The 15,541-nt window shown below is 38.3% G+C and overlaps 2 protein-coding genes across 8 annotated transcripts in view; one reads left to right on the top strand and one right to left on the bottom strand.

Annotated features, from left to right (window-relative positions):
- The window catches only part of LOC123500095 (TBCC domain-containing protein 1-like), a 185,822-nt gene that overhangs the window by 43,262 nt on the left and 127,019 nt on the right, over positions 1-15,541 (top strand). For 6 of the 7 annotated variants that reach the window (XM_045248749.1, XM_045248753.1, XM_045248748.1 and 3 more), the window contains exons 2-4: positions 10,703-10,823; positions 11,377-11,472; positions 14,547-14,673. In XM_045248749.1, coding sequence (XP_045104684.1) covers positions 10,737-10,823; positions 11,377-11,472; positions 14,547-14,673 — 310 coding nt within the window. In that variant the 5' untranslated portion in view covers positions 10,703-10,736. Of the gene's footprint in view, positions 1-10,404; positions 10,425-10,702; positions 10,824-11,376; positions 11,473-14,546; positions 14,674-15,541 lie in introns of those variants that run through there. The other variant, XM_045248751.1, reaches the window with a different exon arrangement.
- On the bottom strand, positions 2,872-5,141 carry LOC123500096 (KRAB-A domain-containing protein 2-like). Its single transcript, XM_045248755.1, has 2 exons — positions 4,911-5,141; positions 2,872-4,866 (listed from the first exon to the last, which is right to left on the bottom strand). Exon 2 carries the CDS (start codon positions 4,777-4,779, stop codon positions 3,160-3,162), a length of 1,620 nt encoding a protein of 539 aa, XP_045104690.1. The 5' UTR covers positions 4,780-4,866; positions 4,911-5,141; the 3' UTR covers positions 2,872-3,159.

Genomic DNA, 15,541 nt, shown 5'->3' with positions numbered 1-15,541 from the left:
CTGTGCCGAAATAACCTGGACAACATTACTGAAACCGAATTTTCCTAATTGAATCACAACAAGCGAACTTGGTATGCCTTTTAAACTCAGAAAGTTTCTCAGAGTTGTCACTGTCCATTTTCTAAGTTCATCCTCACTAATATCCATAGTATTATCCATAGTGAAGTCGTTGTATAGCGAGTGTGGCGATGGCTCTTAACACGCTAGATTTGTTTACATTTCGATAGAACAATCTCGGTGCATGTCAGACAATATCCTCTCTACTGTTAATTTTTTAAGACTATTAATTGTTGTGATTTTCTGTATGAATATAATTCATATTAATTTTTATGGAAAGAAAAAGGCATTAAAACTACGCTTTACCTATTAATGATCTTTTCAATTTTCTGTCCCAGAAATGGAGATGGGAAAGAAGAGCTCTCGACATATATATAAACATTTCCACGTTTTTAGCTTATATGCCACGAGTACATTCTTAGAAAGATTATAACTATTTTATTAAACCATTTAATATTTACAAAACGTGCAGAAATGTACGTTCCAGTTGACCAACTTGCTGTAAAATAATTAACCCATCTGGCGGTTGAAGGCACCTACATAGCAGATCTCAATCGGTCCCATTGAACTTCCATTGAGAGTAAACAAAGTGAGAGTGCATCATAGTACAGTGAAAGGTTTAATGAAAGTAAAAATTATGAAGTTAAATATTTAGGCAGTTTAATTTGTCATTATAATGTACACTAATGTATGTATGTACATAACTTTATAATTTGAATGATCTTAAATTTATGAAGGGAGGGAGAGTGAAATGGAAAGACACTAACTGGCAACCTGTGGAATGTAAACAAAGGGCGCTTCATTGTATCACATACAAAACTTATGTACCACATTTCCACAAGGCTTTCCATTTTATCGATTGTAGAGTCATGAGTTCAGGTGGTTCTTTTAGCTTGGAAGGAAGATACGGTCTCACCAGCCTTCTTAATAGAGTCTGCTGACTTGAAAATAGTAGAGACAGTAGATGGAGTCAAGATGGTGGCGAGCAATGCTATTAGTTTTCTCGCCTCTCTTGTGTCTGTGAATAATATCCAGCTTCACTTCGAGAGTAAGAGACTTCCTGGTCTTCTTAGCAATGCTAGGTGACACTGCAGGACATTTTGGTGGTAAGTTGAGCGAGGGAAGACGAGCTGCTGCTGACACTGTTATTGTTTTGAACATGGGGAATGAGTGGTGTGCGTGTTGTCCACAAGAGGCGCTGGTGTATTCAAAAGCCTGTCGGTTTGCATAATATGGCAGGGCATTCAAACTTGGAAAAAATTACCTGGATAAAACTTCGTTAAAGCGAGTTTGGTGTTCGTTAAACGAGCAGATGGTAGTAAAATGAAACCTTTGTTGTAGCAAAATTTTGTTGTGTGAACCTTCATTAAGTGGGGGTTGCATATATATATATATATATATATATATATATATATATATATATATATATATATATATACATACATACATACATACAGGCAACCCCCGTTTAACGAAGGTTCACAACGAAATTTCGCTATAACGAAGGTTTCATTTACTACCATCTGCTCGTTTAACGAACACCAAACTCGCTTTAACGAAGTTTTATCCAGGTAATTTTTTTCCAAAGCTGACAGGCTTTTGAATACTCGTACATCAGGAGCTGCTGGTACTAAGGCCTGCCTCAGGAGAAATCCTGAGACACCTGTAGAATAAAGATCAAGATCAAGCCTCTCGTGGACAACACAGGCTCTGCCGATACAAAGGCCTGACTCAGAAGAAATTCTGTGTCACCTTTAGCATCAAGATCAAGATCAAGATCACACGCACCACTCACTGCCCAGTCAAAACATAACAGCGTCACCAGCAGCTCATCTTCCTTAATTCAACTTACCACCAAAACCCCCTGCAATGTGGTCTAACGTTCCTAAGAAGACCAGGAAGTGTCTTACTCTCGAAGTGAAGCTGGGTATTATTCACAGACAAGAGAAAGGCCAGAAAACTAATAACATTGCTTCCCACCATGGCTTGACTCCATCTACTGTCTACTATTTTCAAGTCAAGAAACTCTATTAAGAGGGCTAGTGAGACCTCATCTTCCTTGCAAGCTAAGAGAACCACCAGAACTCGTGACTCTACAATGGATAAAATGGAAAGCCTTGTGGAAATATGGTACATAAGTTTTGTATGCAGTACAATGATGCGCACTTTGTTTACATTCCACAGGTTGCCGGTTAGTGTATTTCCCGTTTCACTCTCCTTCCCTTCATAAAGTTAAGATCATCAACATTATAAAGTTACGTACATACATACATTAGTGTACATTATAATGACTTAAACTAAACTACCTAAACGTTTAACTTTATAATTTTTACTTTCATTAAACCTTTTACTGTACTATGATGCACTCTCACTTTGCTTACTCTCAATGGAAGTTCAAATCATGGGTTAAACTTGTTATAATTGGTTCGGTTAACGAAGTTTCGCTTAACGAAGTGTTTTTTAGGAACGTAACCCCTTCGTTAAACGGGGTTGCCTGTATATATATATATATATATATATATATATATATATATATATATATATATATATATATATATATATATATATATATATATATATATGTTACAGTCAAACTGTGAAATCAGTCATTTCGTGAAATGACTGATTTTCTTAGTCATTACATGTATTGCCTGCGGAGGCCAGTCAGTTCACGAAATGACTGAAAATTATAGCCATTTCATGAAATGACTAAATTTTTTGCCCAGCTATTTCACGAAATGACTAAAGAAATTTACGGTATTTTGTTTTTGACATGTGATAGGTGAAATAAAGTAGAAATTCATACATACATAATTTGTTTTTATTCAAATACAGTATATTTTAAAAAAGCATGTTAAAATTCATAAAAAAATTACAAATCTTCATAATTTGTTTTTATTCAAATACAGTATATTTTAAAAGCATGTTAAAATTCATGAAAAATCACATATTACAAAAGTACAACTGTAGTTAAAAAATAAATCACTTAAACAATAGAATTACATATGACAACACAATCACTCATTCATGCTACTTGTTTGTACAATTAAGGCTGTTATGACATCTACTATTGCAAAGCTGTTTAGATTTGAAACATTTACATCAGTTTGATTGGCATTTTTTTTTACCATTACAAGAACACTTAACAAAACCTTGTCCTCCATTGTCAGATTCTTTGATAACGGCTTCTCGGAGAGAAATTTCTGTATCACTGTTAATGTCACCCTCTCTCAGCAATCTTTCAGGACAAATGTCAAATTGATTCCTTGAATAGCTTCCTTTTAGAACACCACTTTTGGTAGCTACTTTGTACTGATCGTTTATGCTCCTACTCACTATAACTCCTAAGATGTTCCTTGGGTCTCCACGACCTCGATCAACTAAAGGAATGGGAAGAGCAACGTTGTCTCCTATCTCACCTACTTTTAGCTCTATTCGGCTTCTCTTCACCATACGCTCCGCTTGTTGTTTCTGGGATTCGCTGGCAGCTATACGTTGGGAATTGATGCTGTGTTGCAGTTGATCAAGATCAGAGTGATGAGGGGATACAGGTTCATGTTCTTGTTCTTGTTCTGGTTCACTGGCAGCTATACGTTGGGAGTTGACATCAATTTCTTGCTCATCCTCGTTAATTTCGGTTGCGACTGGTTCGTGGACTGTACTTTCTGTTTCAGGATTGTTGGTATCAGTTTCTCTTTCTTGAAGCAAGGTTACAAGGTCTTGTTCAGACTGCAGGGAACTGATGATTTCATGTGGAAGTGATGTTGATGTCAGTCCGACTCTGGCATTCACACCAAACATTGCAGCATATGGACTCCTCTTGATCCCTGCGTGATAGGCAGAATTCTTGGAGAATTGAACAAATTTTATGCCCGTTGCCCAGTCCGTTGAGTTATTATCAGCCATCCAAGCAACAAGCATGTCCTTTATGTCACCATTTGCTCTCTCCACAGAGCCTTGACTCTGTGGGTGTCTTGGCTTACCATGAACGATGGATAATTCAGGCCACATGGAACACAGTTCAGTAATGATCTGAGCAGTAAACTCAGAACCATTGTCTGATTGAAGAATTACAGGAGCCCCCAAGAGAAGAAAAATATCAGCTAGTTGGAATGCTACTTCAGCTGCACGCTTTGATTTGAGTGGACGCAGAACGCAAAACTTTGTTAAGTGGTCTTGGTAAACCATAATCCATTTGTAAGTTCTACACGACATAGACTGCATGTCAATAAGATCTACCTGCCCACGTGATGAAAATTCACTAGTCAGAATAGGTTTAACCACAACTCCCTTTGTCATTGGTCGCTTTCTCTTTTTCTGGCATTCCTGACACAACGATTTGAATAGTTCAACTGTATCCCGCTGAATATTGGCGTATTTCACTTGGAGTTCTCTAGTCATTCTATCTCGACCACCGTGCCCAGTTGCAACATGGGCCCTCTTAACTATGTCATAAGTGTCTTCAATGGAGACATAGTACACTGGTGTTTCATCTGGGGTTTGTCGTTTCTTAATAAGTTTCTCAATATCACCACACTGTAGCACTTCATATTTACTCAGAAGGTAGTATTGATGGCGACTCTTAGTGTTCTTCCTTTCACTAGTTGTACGAATGTCCTCAATAATTTGGAAATATTCTTCTTTCGGAATGAGATATTTGCGACACTTCTCATACCTAGAATATAATTCTTCACGAAATTTTAACTCTATGCTTTCAGACATCTTGTGAAGGAACTGGATTCAACTGGAATCAGCAAAGAGACTCGGAGCTGAGTGTTTAGTGTGTGCTCTCAGTGTGACTGAGCTGAACTGACTGATTTACTAGTATTGGTGGGTGTATCACTGTCAATGACGTCATGGCTGTCAATGGACGTCAAACAGCTAGTTCACATCGTCAAACCACTAGTTCACATTTTGCCTAATTCAAAACAGCCATATAGTGTAACAAGCATGACAATAATTCAGTCGTTTCATGAAATGGCTATAATTTTCAGTCATTTCGTGAACTGACTGGCCTCCGCAGGCAATACATGTAATGACTAAGAAAATCAGTCATTTCACGAAATGACTGATTTCACAGTTTGACTGTAACATATATATATATATATATATATATATATATATATATATATATATATATATATATATATATATATATATATATATATATATATATATATATATATATATACACACACACACACACATAGTGGTACTTCGACACACGAATTTGATTAATTCCGTGACCATCATTGTATATAAAAAAATTGTATATCAAATCAATTTTTCCCATAGAAATTAATGGAAATAGAATTAATTTGTTCTAGTGAAATGAATTTACCCCCCAAAAAATTAACATGCTTTAAATACCAACCAAATATAGATTTAATATAAGATAAATACAATGTTTATTATATGCATGATATAAATGTACTATATTGCCCAAAATAACAACTTAATCTGCGAAACTTAGGACATGTCGATAGACGTTCATCACGCAAGACTCGGGGCACGTCAATAGACATTTAGGCGTTTTGGGGCTATATTTTTTGGCTATTTTCTTCTCATCTTCTTTGTTTGTGAGCTGGCAACACTCATCAAGAGTAAACATATGCTATACGTCACTGTGTCACCAGCTCCCATGATGGATGGATGGTGGTAGCGACAATGATTTCATGGTGTCCCATTCTGCCACCTCTCCTGCGCGCCTTACTTGTACACCTCGGGTCTCTCACCATGTAGCGGGGAGACAACATTTGAATGAGACTGGTATCAGAACAGGCGACAGGAGGGAGAGAGAGAGAGAGAGAGAGAGAGAGAGAGAGAGAGAGAGAGAGAGAGAGAGAGAGAGAGAGAGAGATACAAGAGGCCTGTTTTCTATCACTTTAGCCAAGGTCACTAAACCTGATCGGACGCAAGGCCACAAACACCGATGATACTACCTCATTCAACCTGTGATATTTTGGGAACCATAGCATCTAGAGACTTCTGGAATTTTGCATTGCAAAGAGGAAGAGTTGCTTGTGGGCAGAACTTCATTTGCACTCACTCGTTTATTGAATTTCCAAGTGTAATCAGTATGTGAATACAGGCTATTTTGTGTGTTTCTCGCCAAACCTGCTGAGTTAGTGCAAGTGAAAACTCTCAATTTGCATTCGTACTTACTGACTCTATGATAGAACTTCGTATATGTAGTACGGAGGAGGAATTGGCGAGTTACCCATGCCTTACTATTGGCACACCACATGACCTGGAGTTTCTCTTTTAACACCTTAGATGCTTTAAAAGCCCTGGGGTTCTCAGAATGATACACCAACAATGGTTTGACTTTACAGTTACTACTAGCGTTACTGCACAGGGCCAAGTCACAGATACGCACACCACGTTCATATTTTGCAATTATCTTGTGTTACATATCCATTGCGGGACTCTTCTAATTTTCTTCTTTTCAGCCTTCTTATTTTTACTTTTGGAACCCATGATCACGAGGTCTTGAGTTCACAAAACTTAAAAAAAAATACACACTGCCAAGGAGCACAGACACATACATACACAAAGGATGAACAACGATACACAACATGAACTGAATGTTCGGGTGACGCAGGTAGCCGAGTGACCGATGCGCCACCTACCGATGGCTATTCGTATCTTAAAAATATCCTCGTATTTCGAAGCGTAAGTTATATGAAATTTTTCGTTGTATATAAAAAAAATTGTATGTTGGAGCGTTTGTATCTCGAAGTATTAATATATATATATATATATATATATATATATATATATATATATATATATATATATATATATATATATATATACAGTAAAGTCCCGGGTTACGTCGGTCTCGAGTTATGTCAAACTCGTAGTTACGTCAGTCCACTATAAGGCAATTTAAGATTAAAAAAATTGAACATTTATAAATCATAAAGTGCGGGATTTATTGTTATTGTTGGTGGTTGCCCGCCACACCGCCCGCCTCACGCTTGAATACAATAACACCCTGCCTCACTTCCACCACACCGTCGCCCCTGGCAAGAGTGTTATCCTACTTCTGCGTTTACTGACTCAAGTTCCTAGTATCTTGCTCAGTGGCACCAAAGAGAAAACTTCTTAGTGACAGCAGTGATGCTAAGAAAAGGAAAACCATTATGCTACAAGAAAAAGTGGACATAATTAAAAGACATGAGAAGGGAGGCAGCAGCTGTGTGTGAGGGAGGGAAGAAGACGACCTTGAGGGTTCGCGCACCCATCACAACAATAACAACTCCGGAGCCTTCGCCTGGGCCACACGACACTCGCAGCTGACTTGCACTGTCTGCGCCTGTCTGCTGATCCCTATTGCCCTTTCCTATTGCATTTCCTGCCCCGCTGCCCACGCTTCTACTCCCACCGCACTACACTACGCTCCCAGCTGTCTGCCCTGGGCGTCACAACATTTGACCTGCCCACCCTCCTGGCGGCCTCAGGCGTCCACCCCTCTCGGCAACCTGCAGTCCTTCGCGTTCGTGGCCCTAATCAACAACAAAAACAAGCTTGTGTTTCATATTCCTACATAGTTGTAAATATTATAACAATATAACCTTTAACTTACCTGAATGACCATAAACAATGATTGGTTGAAAACTCGATAATATGCTTTGAAATGTACTGAAACTCGAGTTACGTACAAAATCGACTTACGTCATGTTTCAGGAACGTAACTCTGACATAAACCGAGAACTTACTGTATACATATATATATATATATATATATATATATATATATATATATATATATATATATATATATATATATATATATATATATATATATATATATATATATATATATATATATATATATATATATATATATATATATATATATATATATATATATATATATATATATAATAAAATAATGGATAATGCTGCATATGATGTGACTTGAAAGAGATGGAAGAAGTGATGAATATGAGCTTCAAGAAAGTTTTTACAAGGGAAGGAATACGTAAGGCCCCTGAATATACAAGAAAATAGAAAAATGGAGGAATTTTGAATGAAAGAATAGTTCTACAGTGTTAGAAGAGGGCAAACATTGTACCCATATTCAAAGGAAGAGAGACCCTAAAGCCACTGAAGTACAGACCAGTGTCACTGACTAGTATGTTCACAAAAATTTGTGAAAGAATGATAAAAAAAACAAATAGTACACTAAGTTCTTAAAACATAGGGAAATCCGTGATACAGTGGAACCATGCATGCTTTGGGGTCCGAGGGGTCTCCAAGCGCACGGGTTCAAATCCTGTCCACAGTCTGAGTATAGGTTGGGCTTCCTCACTCGGGGCAACGGTTTCCTAGCGGGTGGGCTTTGAGATAGGAGGTACCCTAAAAAAAGTATCCCCTTTAGCCCAGAAATTTCTGTGAAAAGCCCACATAGTATAAATAAAAAAATAAAAACTAAAGTAGTCAGTTTGCTTCTTGGAAGAGTAGATGTTCTACTACAAACTTGTGATTGATATAATACAGGAGAGAGATGGTCGAGCAGATTGCATTTATCTACATTCAAGAAAAGCTTTTGGTAAGGTGCCACATTAAAGACTTCTATCAAAACTATAGAAGATAAGAGGGGTTATGGAAAACTGTTGGAATGAATGGAGGACTGTTTGAAAAATACAGGTAATCTCGATTTACGTGATAGATGCATTCCAAGAGGCATCGTGTATATCAAAATTCGCGTAAAACAAACATGTAATTCTCATAAAAAACAATAGATAATAGGGGGATGCGGGATGTGGTCCAAAAAAATTTGTACAAAATACTCTATTTATTTGGCTAAATTAACATGTTTTTATTATTTACCCTTCTAAATACTAGAAGTGTAATTAAAGTAAGGGGAAAAAGAAGAAATAATAAGAGAAAGCAAGAAATAATAAGAGAAAACAACAAAACAAAGAATATGTAAACAAAGCACTCACTGCATCACTGCCTTCACCACTCACACCACAGTCAGTCACGATCTTCCTCTGAGCTTTTCCACTTTATAAAAAATCCACTTATCAAAAATAACCCCACATACAGAAGAAGATGAAGGACATTTTTGGGCCAGCTTGGTGAATTATAGGCAGATTGAAGAGATTCCGTCTGTACTCAATGCTGGCAGACTGCAAATGAAGCATGAGAAGAGCGGGAGCTGGATCCAAGATTCTTTAACAATGTCAGAGCAACCTCCTGCCGCGAAATGACATCCATGAACGCTTGGAGGGATGGTGATGAGGTTGCTCTCAGGTTGCTGGGAAAACCACCTCCGGAGGTGGTGTTACTGTCTTATATATGCATTTATGTTCACAAAACAACATTTCTATTAGCTTTTTATAAACCTTGCCCCCAAGAAAGGATTGTTTTGTAATGCATAAAGTGAAATCTTACATGGAATATCAAAAAAATAAAGCAGAGATGAGATCGGCCACAGACGAGGCAGAGACTCACAGCGGCTCGGCCGCTTCTTCTTCTTCTTGTGACTCTTTTAGCTTGCTTGTTGCTTTCACCATGATATTTATGTTTCCACTCCTCTATTGCCTGCTATAATGGATATCATATCTTAGTATTCATATACGTTCATGCCATGAGGATAATCTCAACTCCGTGGCACTGAGTGATAGTGAATTTTTAATGAAATACCGTGGTATTTCATTAGTGATTCACTATTCACAAGCTGCCTGAGATACAAGTTTTTTGAGAATGAGCTATGATTTGGTCAGTTTTTTATTTTGAGATATGAACAAAATTTTGATACAAGTCATGCTTGAGGATGTTGCTAGTGTAGTCAGCAGCTCAGTGCATCAGTCCAGCCGCAGCTGAGCTAGTATCTATGTGTTTTTTGTGGATCTCATGCACTTTTATCACTTTCACACTATTTATTGACCTTTTTTGTCTAAAGAAAGTGCAGTTTTAATTTATGTTTAATGTTTACGTGTGAATTGTGCCTGCATTCTTTCCTCTCTCCCTGCTCCTCCTCCACCTTTAGTTGAAAACATCTGTGTCCAAGTTAGCAACACTAAATAAACTTGCTGTTATTTCATATATTTTGATGCATTGATAAAGTGTGCATGTGTACGTAACTGAAAAGGCAAAAAAAATTCATTCTATATCCACCTACTTCCTCCATCAAAACTTATGCTTATTATGGACGGGGGAGAAAAATGTAAACAAATCTCTATGACTAAGGCTAAGGCTTAGTGGTGCCTCTCTCTCTCTCTCTCTCTCTCTCTCTCTCTCTCTCTCTCTCTCTCTCTCTCTCTCTCTCTCTCTCTCTCTCTCTCTCTCTCTCTCTCTCTCTCTCTCTCTCTCTGAATTTACAGATGAACTATCACTGGAAAAACATATAAGTAAGATAACAGGTGAAACTCTCAACTTATTAAGGAATTTAAGAGTTACCTTTGCTTATTTAGATGAAAAAATGATGAAAATGATTATTACAATGATATTCCCAAAGTTAGAATATGCAACAATAATTTAGTAACCATATGAGAAAGAAAAATGTAACTGAGTTATTTAATTTGTAACTGAACAGTTGGTCTATTTTTTCTTTGAAAATACTAGTGTTTAGGCCTTTAGGGTATTGTTATGTCATGTCAATATTGAAGTTGTACATTCTTCCTGGCAGGTTTTTTGGTGTGTGTCACTTCCGCATAACAACCATGGTGGAGGTGCAGCTGTGGGTGCGACCCGAGGTGATGGAGCTTGGTGTGCTCCCCATCCTACCCCCAGATAAGGTTTCCTTAGAGGTAATTTCAAGTAAATTTTGTTTTGTTTATAGATTTGCTTTTTATCTATTTATTTATCATCTCATTCATATTATATCACAGAATTAGAGGATATAATTTTGTAACATTTCTTCACTAAAATGCATTACAATGTAGTCTTGGTGTGCTTTAGATTATTTTTCTTCTCTTGGAGGAAGGTCACTCATGTACACCAATAGACATCCAGAGTAGCACTGCTTCAACACTGAAGGCTGCACCTGTTAAACTAATCTTATAAATTCTACAATATAAGAGATGAAGCTGTAATTGGTTTATATTGTTTTGAGTTTTAATATGAATTTGTCATTTATGTCAGAAGGAGCTATGTATTGACCATTACATATGGTGGATTTTGATGCATAGATAGTAACTTTTCTGTATTTCACTAATAACTGTGAAAGAACAAAATTTGTAGGTAAGAATATTTTCATTATCATCTTTTTTTTTTTCATTACAGAATTCTTATACAACTTAGATTTTAATTCTTGATAACTAATATCAATCAGAATGCTGACTAGTCTCTTGCCATGTACAGATGTTGTCCCGTCTGCTGCAATATGCACATGACCTGGGGGAACGTGGATTTCCACAAATGAACTACGACACCTGGAAGCACATAGCTGTGAAGAAGGTAGATGTATGGTGACAACAGTAGTAGTAATTAAAGACTCTACACTGTAATTGATTTTGAATGATTATTGATTCATTAGGTATTTCCTGATGTGATAAAGTTGTGTCTGATGATTAATTCTAATCAGTGCAAGTTTATCTCATTATTATTGATGCCAATGAGCTTGTCTTGCTCCTAGACAACATCCAATACATACTCTTGTAATGTTGATGCCAGTATACAACTAAGGACCATCCTGACTGCTTTATTTCACTCTGTCTTCCACTTGCTTGTCACCAATATATAGTATCCTACATAGCCCCACATATGAATGCACATCTTTTTCCTCTGTTTTGAGTGCTGATTTACCTGTTGTTAAGTATTTCATACAATTACAGTGGTACTTCGACATATGAATTTAATTAGTTCCGTGACGATCGTTGTATATCAAAAAACATCATTTGCACTCACTCGTTTATTGAATTTCCAAGTGTAATCAGTATGTGAATACAAGCTATTTTGTGTGTTTCTCGCCAAACCTGCTGAGTTAGTGCAAGTGAAAACTCTCAATTTGCATTCGTACTTACTGACGCTATGATAGAACTTCGTATATGTAGTACGGAGGAGGAATTGGCGAGTTACCCATGCCTTACTATTGGCACACCACATGACCTGGAGTTTCTCTTTTAACACCTTAGATGCTTTAAAAGCCCTGGGGTTCTCAGAATGATACACCAACAATGGTTTGACTTTACAGTTACTACTAGCGTTACTGCACAGGGCCAAGTCACAGATACGCACACCACGTTCATATTTTGCAATTATCTTGTGTTACATATCCATTGCGGGACTCTTCTAATTTTCTTCTTTTCAGCCTTCTTATTTTTACTTTTGGAACCCATGATCACGAGGTCTTGAGTTCACAAAACTTAAGAAAAATACACACTGCCAAGGAGCACAGACACATACATGCACAAAGGCTTAAGGGGCCGCTGTGGTACAGTGGAACCATGCGTGCTTTGGGGTCCACGAGGTCTCCAAGCGCATGGGTTCGAATCCTGTCCACGGTCCGAGTGTAGGTTGGGCTTCCTTACTCAGGGCAACGGTTTCCTAGCGGGTGGGCTTTGAGATAGGAGGTACCCCAAAAAAGTATCCCCTTTAGCCCATAAATTCCCGTGAAAAGCCCACATGGTATAAAAAAAAAAAAAAAAAGGCTGAACAACGATACACAACGTGGGCTGAATGTTCGGGTGACGCAGGTAGCCGAGCAATTGCTGCGCCACCTACTGATGGCTATTCGTATCTTAAAAATATCTTCGTATTTCGAGGTGTAAATTATATGAAATTTTTCGTTGTATATAAAAAGAATCGTATGTTGGAGCGTTTGTATCTCAAAGTATTTCTGTACAGTCGGCGCCACGGGTATTGGCGCGATGTTTTTTTTTTCATCTGTAGCACTAAAACAAGTGCAATACTAACATGTATGTAGAACCTACCAGCCTCTAATACTTTGTGGGGAGTCCTTTCCTTTTCAGACAGCTCTCAAGGCGTCGAGGAACAGATTCAGCCAGTCTTTAGAGCACTGAGGGTTCTAAGTTGTCCCAAATGTCCTTAATCTCCTTCACAAGCTATTCCACAGTTGCTGTGTTACGTCCTCGTAGTCTTTGTTTTATCAGTCCCCACACATTTTCAATTGGATTGAAATCTGGACTATTACCAGGCCAATTGTTTATGTAATCCACTCCTACAAATTCAAGCCATTCTTTGATTAGTTTTGCTGTGTGTGCAGGGGCACCATCCTGCATGAACACCTCACTCTTACAGGCATCAAAGCAGCCCTCGAGATGGTCACACAACAGTTCCAAATATGATTCCTTGTTCACTGTTGTGTTTTTAGGTAATATAACCAGCTTGCCCTCACCATAGTACCCAAATGCACCCCATACCATGACACTATCAGGGTGCTTGACTGTCCCCTGTGTGTACTTGGGATGGTACGGGTCCGCACCAGACGGAGCCTAACCTTACCTCCTCGGTTCCCAGTAACATTAAATGTAGCCTCATCGGTCCACAAAACCTTCTTCCACTTTTCATTATCCCAATTTAGATATTTCTTACAAAATTTCACACGATTGTGTTTCTGTTTCTCCATCAGAAGAGGTTTGCGTCGTGGTGCCCGATGCTCATAAGACAAATCGTCCTTGAGGCGGCGTTGTATTGTCCTAACAGACACATCTTGCAGGAGTTTTGGATTTTTTTCTTTCAATTCTTTAGCTGTTATCCTTGGTTCAGCTTCCACCTGTCTTTGGATAACCTTCAGAGTCCTTTTTGATGTCTTTTTAGCTGGTCCAGTCCTCTTGACTTGGAGTGGGGGATAATCACCTCCCGCTGTCTGGCATTTCTTTGTCCATCTCTGGACACTGCGCAACGATACTCTGGTCTGGATTGATATATCCTTGTTAGACTTTCCTGCCTTATAAAGTGAGCTTATTGCTGCAATTTTCTCCCCTTGTGAGCTCTGGGCCTCGTGGCATTATTACAAAAATCCCACAAAAAAACACAGCACGTCAGAGCGGAAAAAACAATTGATGCGGTCACGACTAATCACAAAAAGCAACTGAGTTATTCTATAGGCAACTGAGATCTTTAATGTCTGCACGTGGGTCTTAAGCTCAGCCTACTCTACCATGTGCTTTCGCGCCAATACCAGTGTCGGTTTTCTTAGGTGTAAAATGGGGGTCCTTAATAATTTGTCACGGGTATTGGCGCACATTTTTCGCGACAATACCCGTGGTGCCAACTGTATATGTATGACACCTAATTTGTATAGAGCCTTAATTTGCTGTTTGCAAACTCATTGAACAGTTGAACTTCCTTGTATTTTCCTAAAATAATTTGGAGGAAAATGGCCAGCCTGAGTAGAACTTAGATCTTATCACTTGTCTGCAATGGTCACAGCCATTATTTGTCCACACAGAGATGAGAAATTTACTTTGTGGTGCAGTTTGAATGATACACCTTTTAGTGTTCACCTGTATGTATTTAGTTCATCTGAGAAATAGATTGTATCTTGGTGTTTGTTTTTTGGTGCACAGATGGGATTGAGTGTGGAGTGCAGCATGGTGGTCTTCTTCTCCTGCCTCCTATTCTCCAAACTGTGCCCAGGGCGGGACCATGAATTGGAGGCTGCTCTTGCTTCTGCTACCTCACAGAAGGAAAGAGGTGATGTGTTGTTGAGATTTACAGCTTTGCTTGAATGTTTTTATAGATTCTCTCTCTCTCTCTCTCTCTCTCTCTCTCTCTCTCTCTCTCTCTCTCTCTCTCTCTCTCTCTCTCTCTCTCTCTCTCTCTCTCTCTCTCTCTCTCTCTCTCTCTCTCTCTCTCTCTCTCTCTCTCTCTCTCTCTCTCTCTCTCTCTCTCTCTCTCTCTCTCTCTCTCTCTCTCTCTCTCTCTCTCTCTCTCTCTCTCTCTCTCTCTCTCTCTCTCTCTCTCTCTCTCTCTCTCTCTCTCTCTCTCTCTCTCTCTCTCTCTCTCTCTCTCTCTCTCTCTCTCTCTCTCTCTCTCTCTCTCTCTCTCTCTCTCTCTCTCTCTCTCTCTCTCTCTCTCTCTCTCTCTCTCCAAGATTTTGAATCTTAAATAATCAGAAAGAATATGAAGTGTGAGCATTCTGGAATGGGACAATTGGATGCAGTTATTTTGGCTCCACCATTTGGGCACAGTCATTTGGACACCATGGGACAATAATCACAAAAAATTGTTACATGCCTTTTTAATCCATTTGATAATTATGAGTGAGACTCACAAGTTTTCATATGTATGAACAGTTTAATTTATTCTATCTGCATCTCTATACTTTTCAATTTTTTGGGAATAGTTTATGCATGGCTAGTAACCTTTCATGATAGTATGCATTTTTACCTTTCTATATTTTGTGTTGGCCATCAATTAATTTCCATGTGGTGGGATGTTGTATGCCAAGTTTGTATTTCATTGGATGATGAATGCATTATTGTTTGTTCTGTTTTCACGTCTGTGGTGTGTTGTTGTTTGTTGGGCAAAAGAGCATAAGCTGTAGGGTGAAGTCCTCTAT

The sequence above is a fragment of the Portunus trituberculatus genome, chromosome 50 (genome assembly GCF_017591435.1).
Source record: "Portunus trituberculatus isolate SZX2019 chromosome 50, ASM1759143v1, whole genome shotgun sequence".
In the NCBI taxonomy this organism is placed as follows: Eukaryota; Metazoa; Arthropoda; class Malacostraca; order Decapoda; family Portunidae; genus Portunus; species Portunus trituberculatus.
This window is presented reverse-complemented; position numbering and strand designations above follow the sequence as displayed.

Excerpts from the sequence above, each read along its gene's own strand:
- LOC123500096 (XM_045248755.1), bottom strand. The coding sequence starts at position 4,779 with ATGTCTGAAAGCATAGAGTTAAAATTTCGTGAAGAATTATATTCTAGG.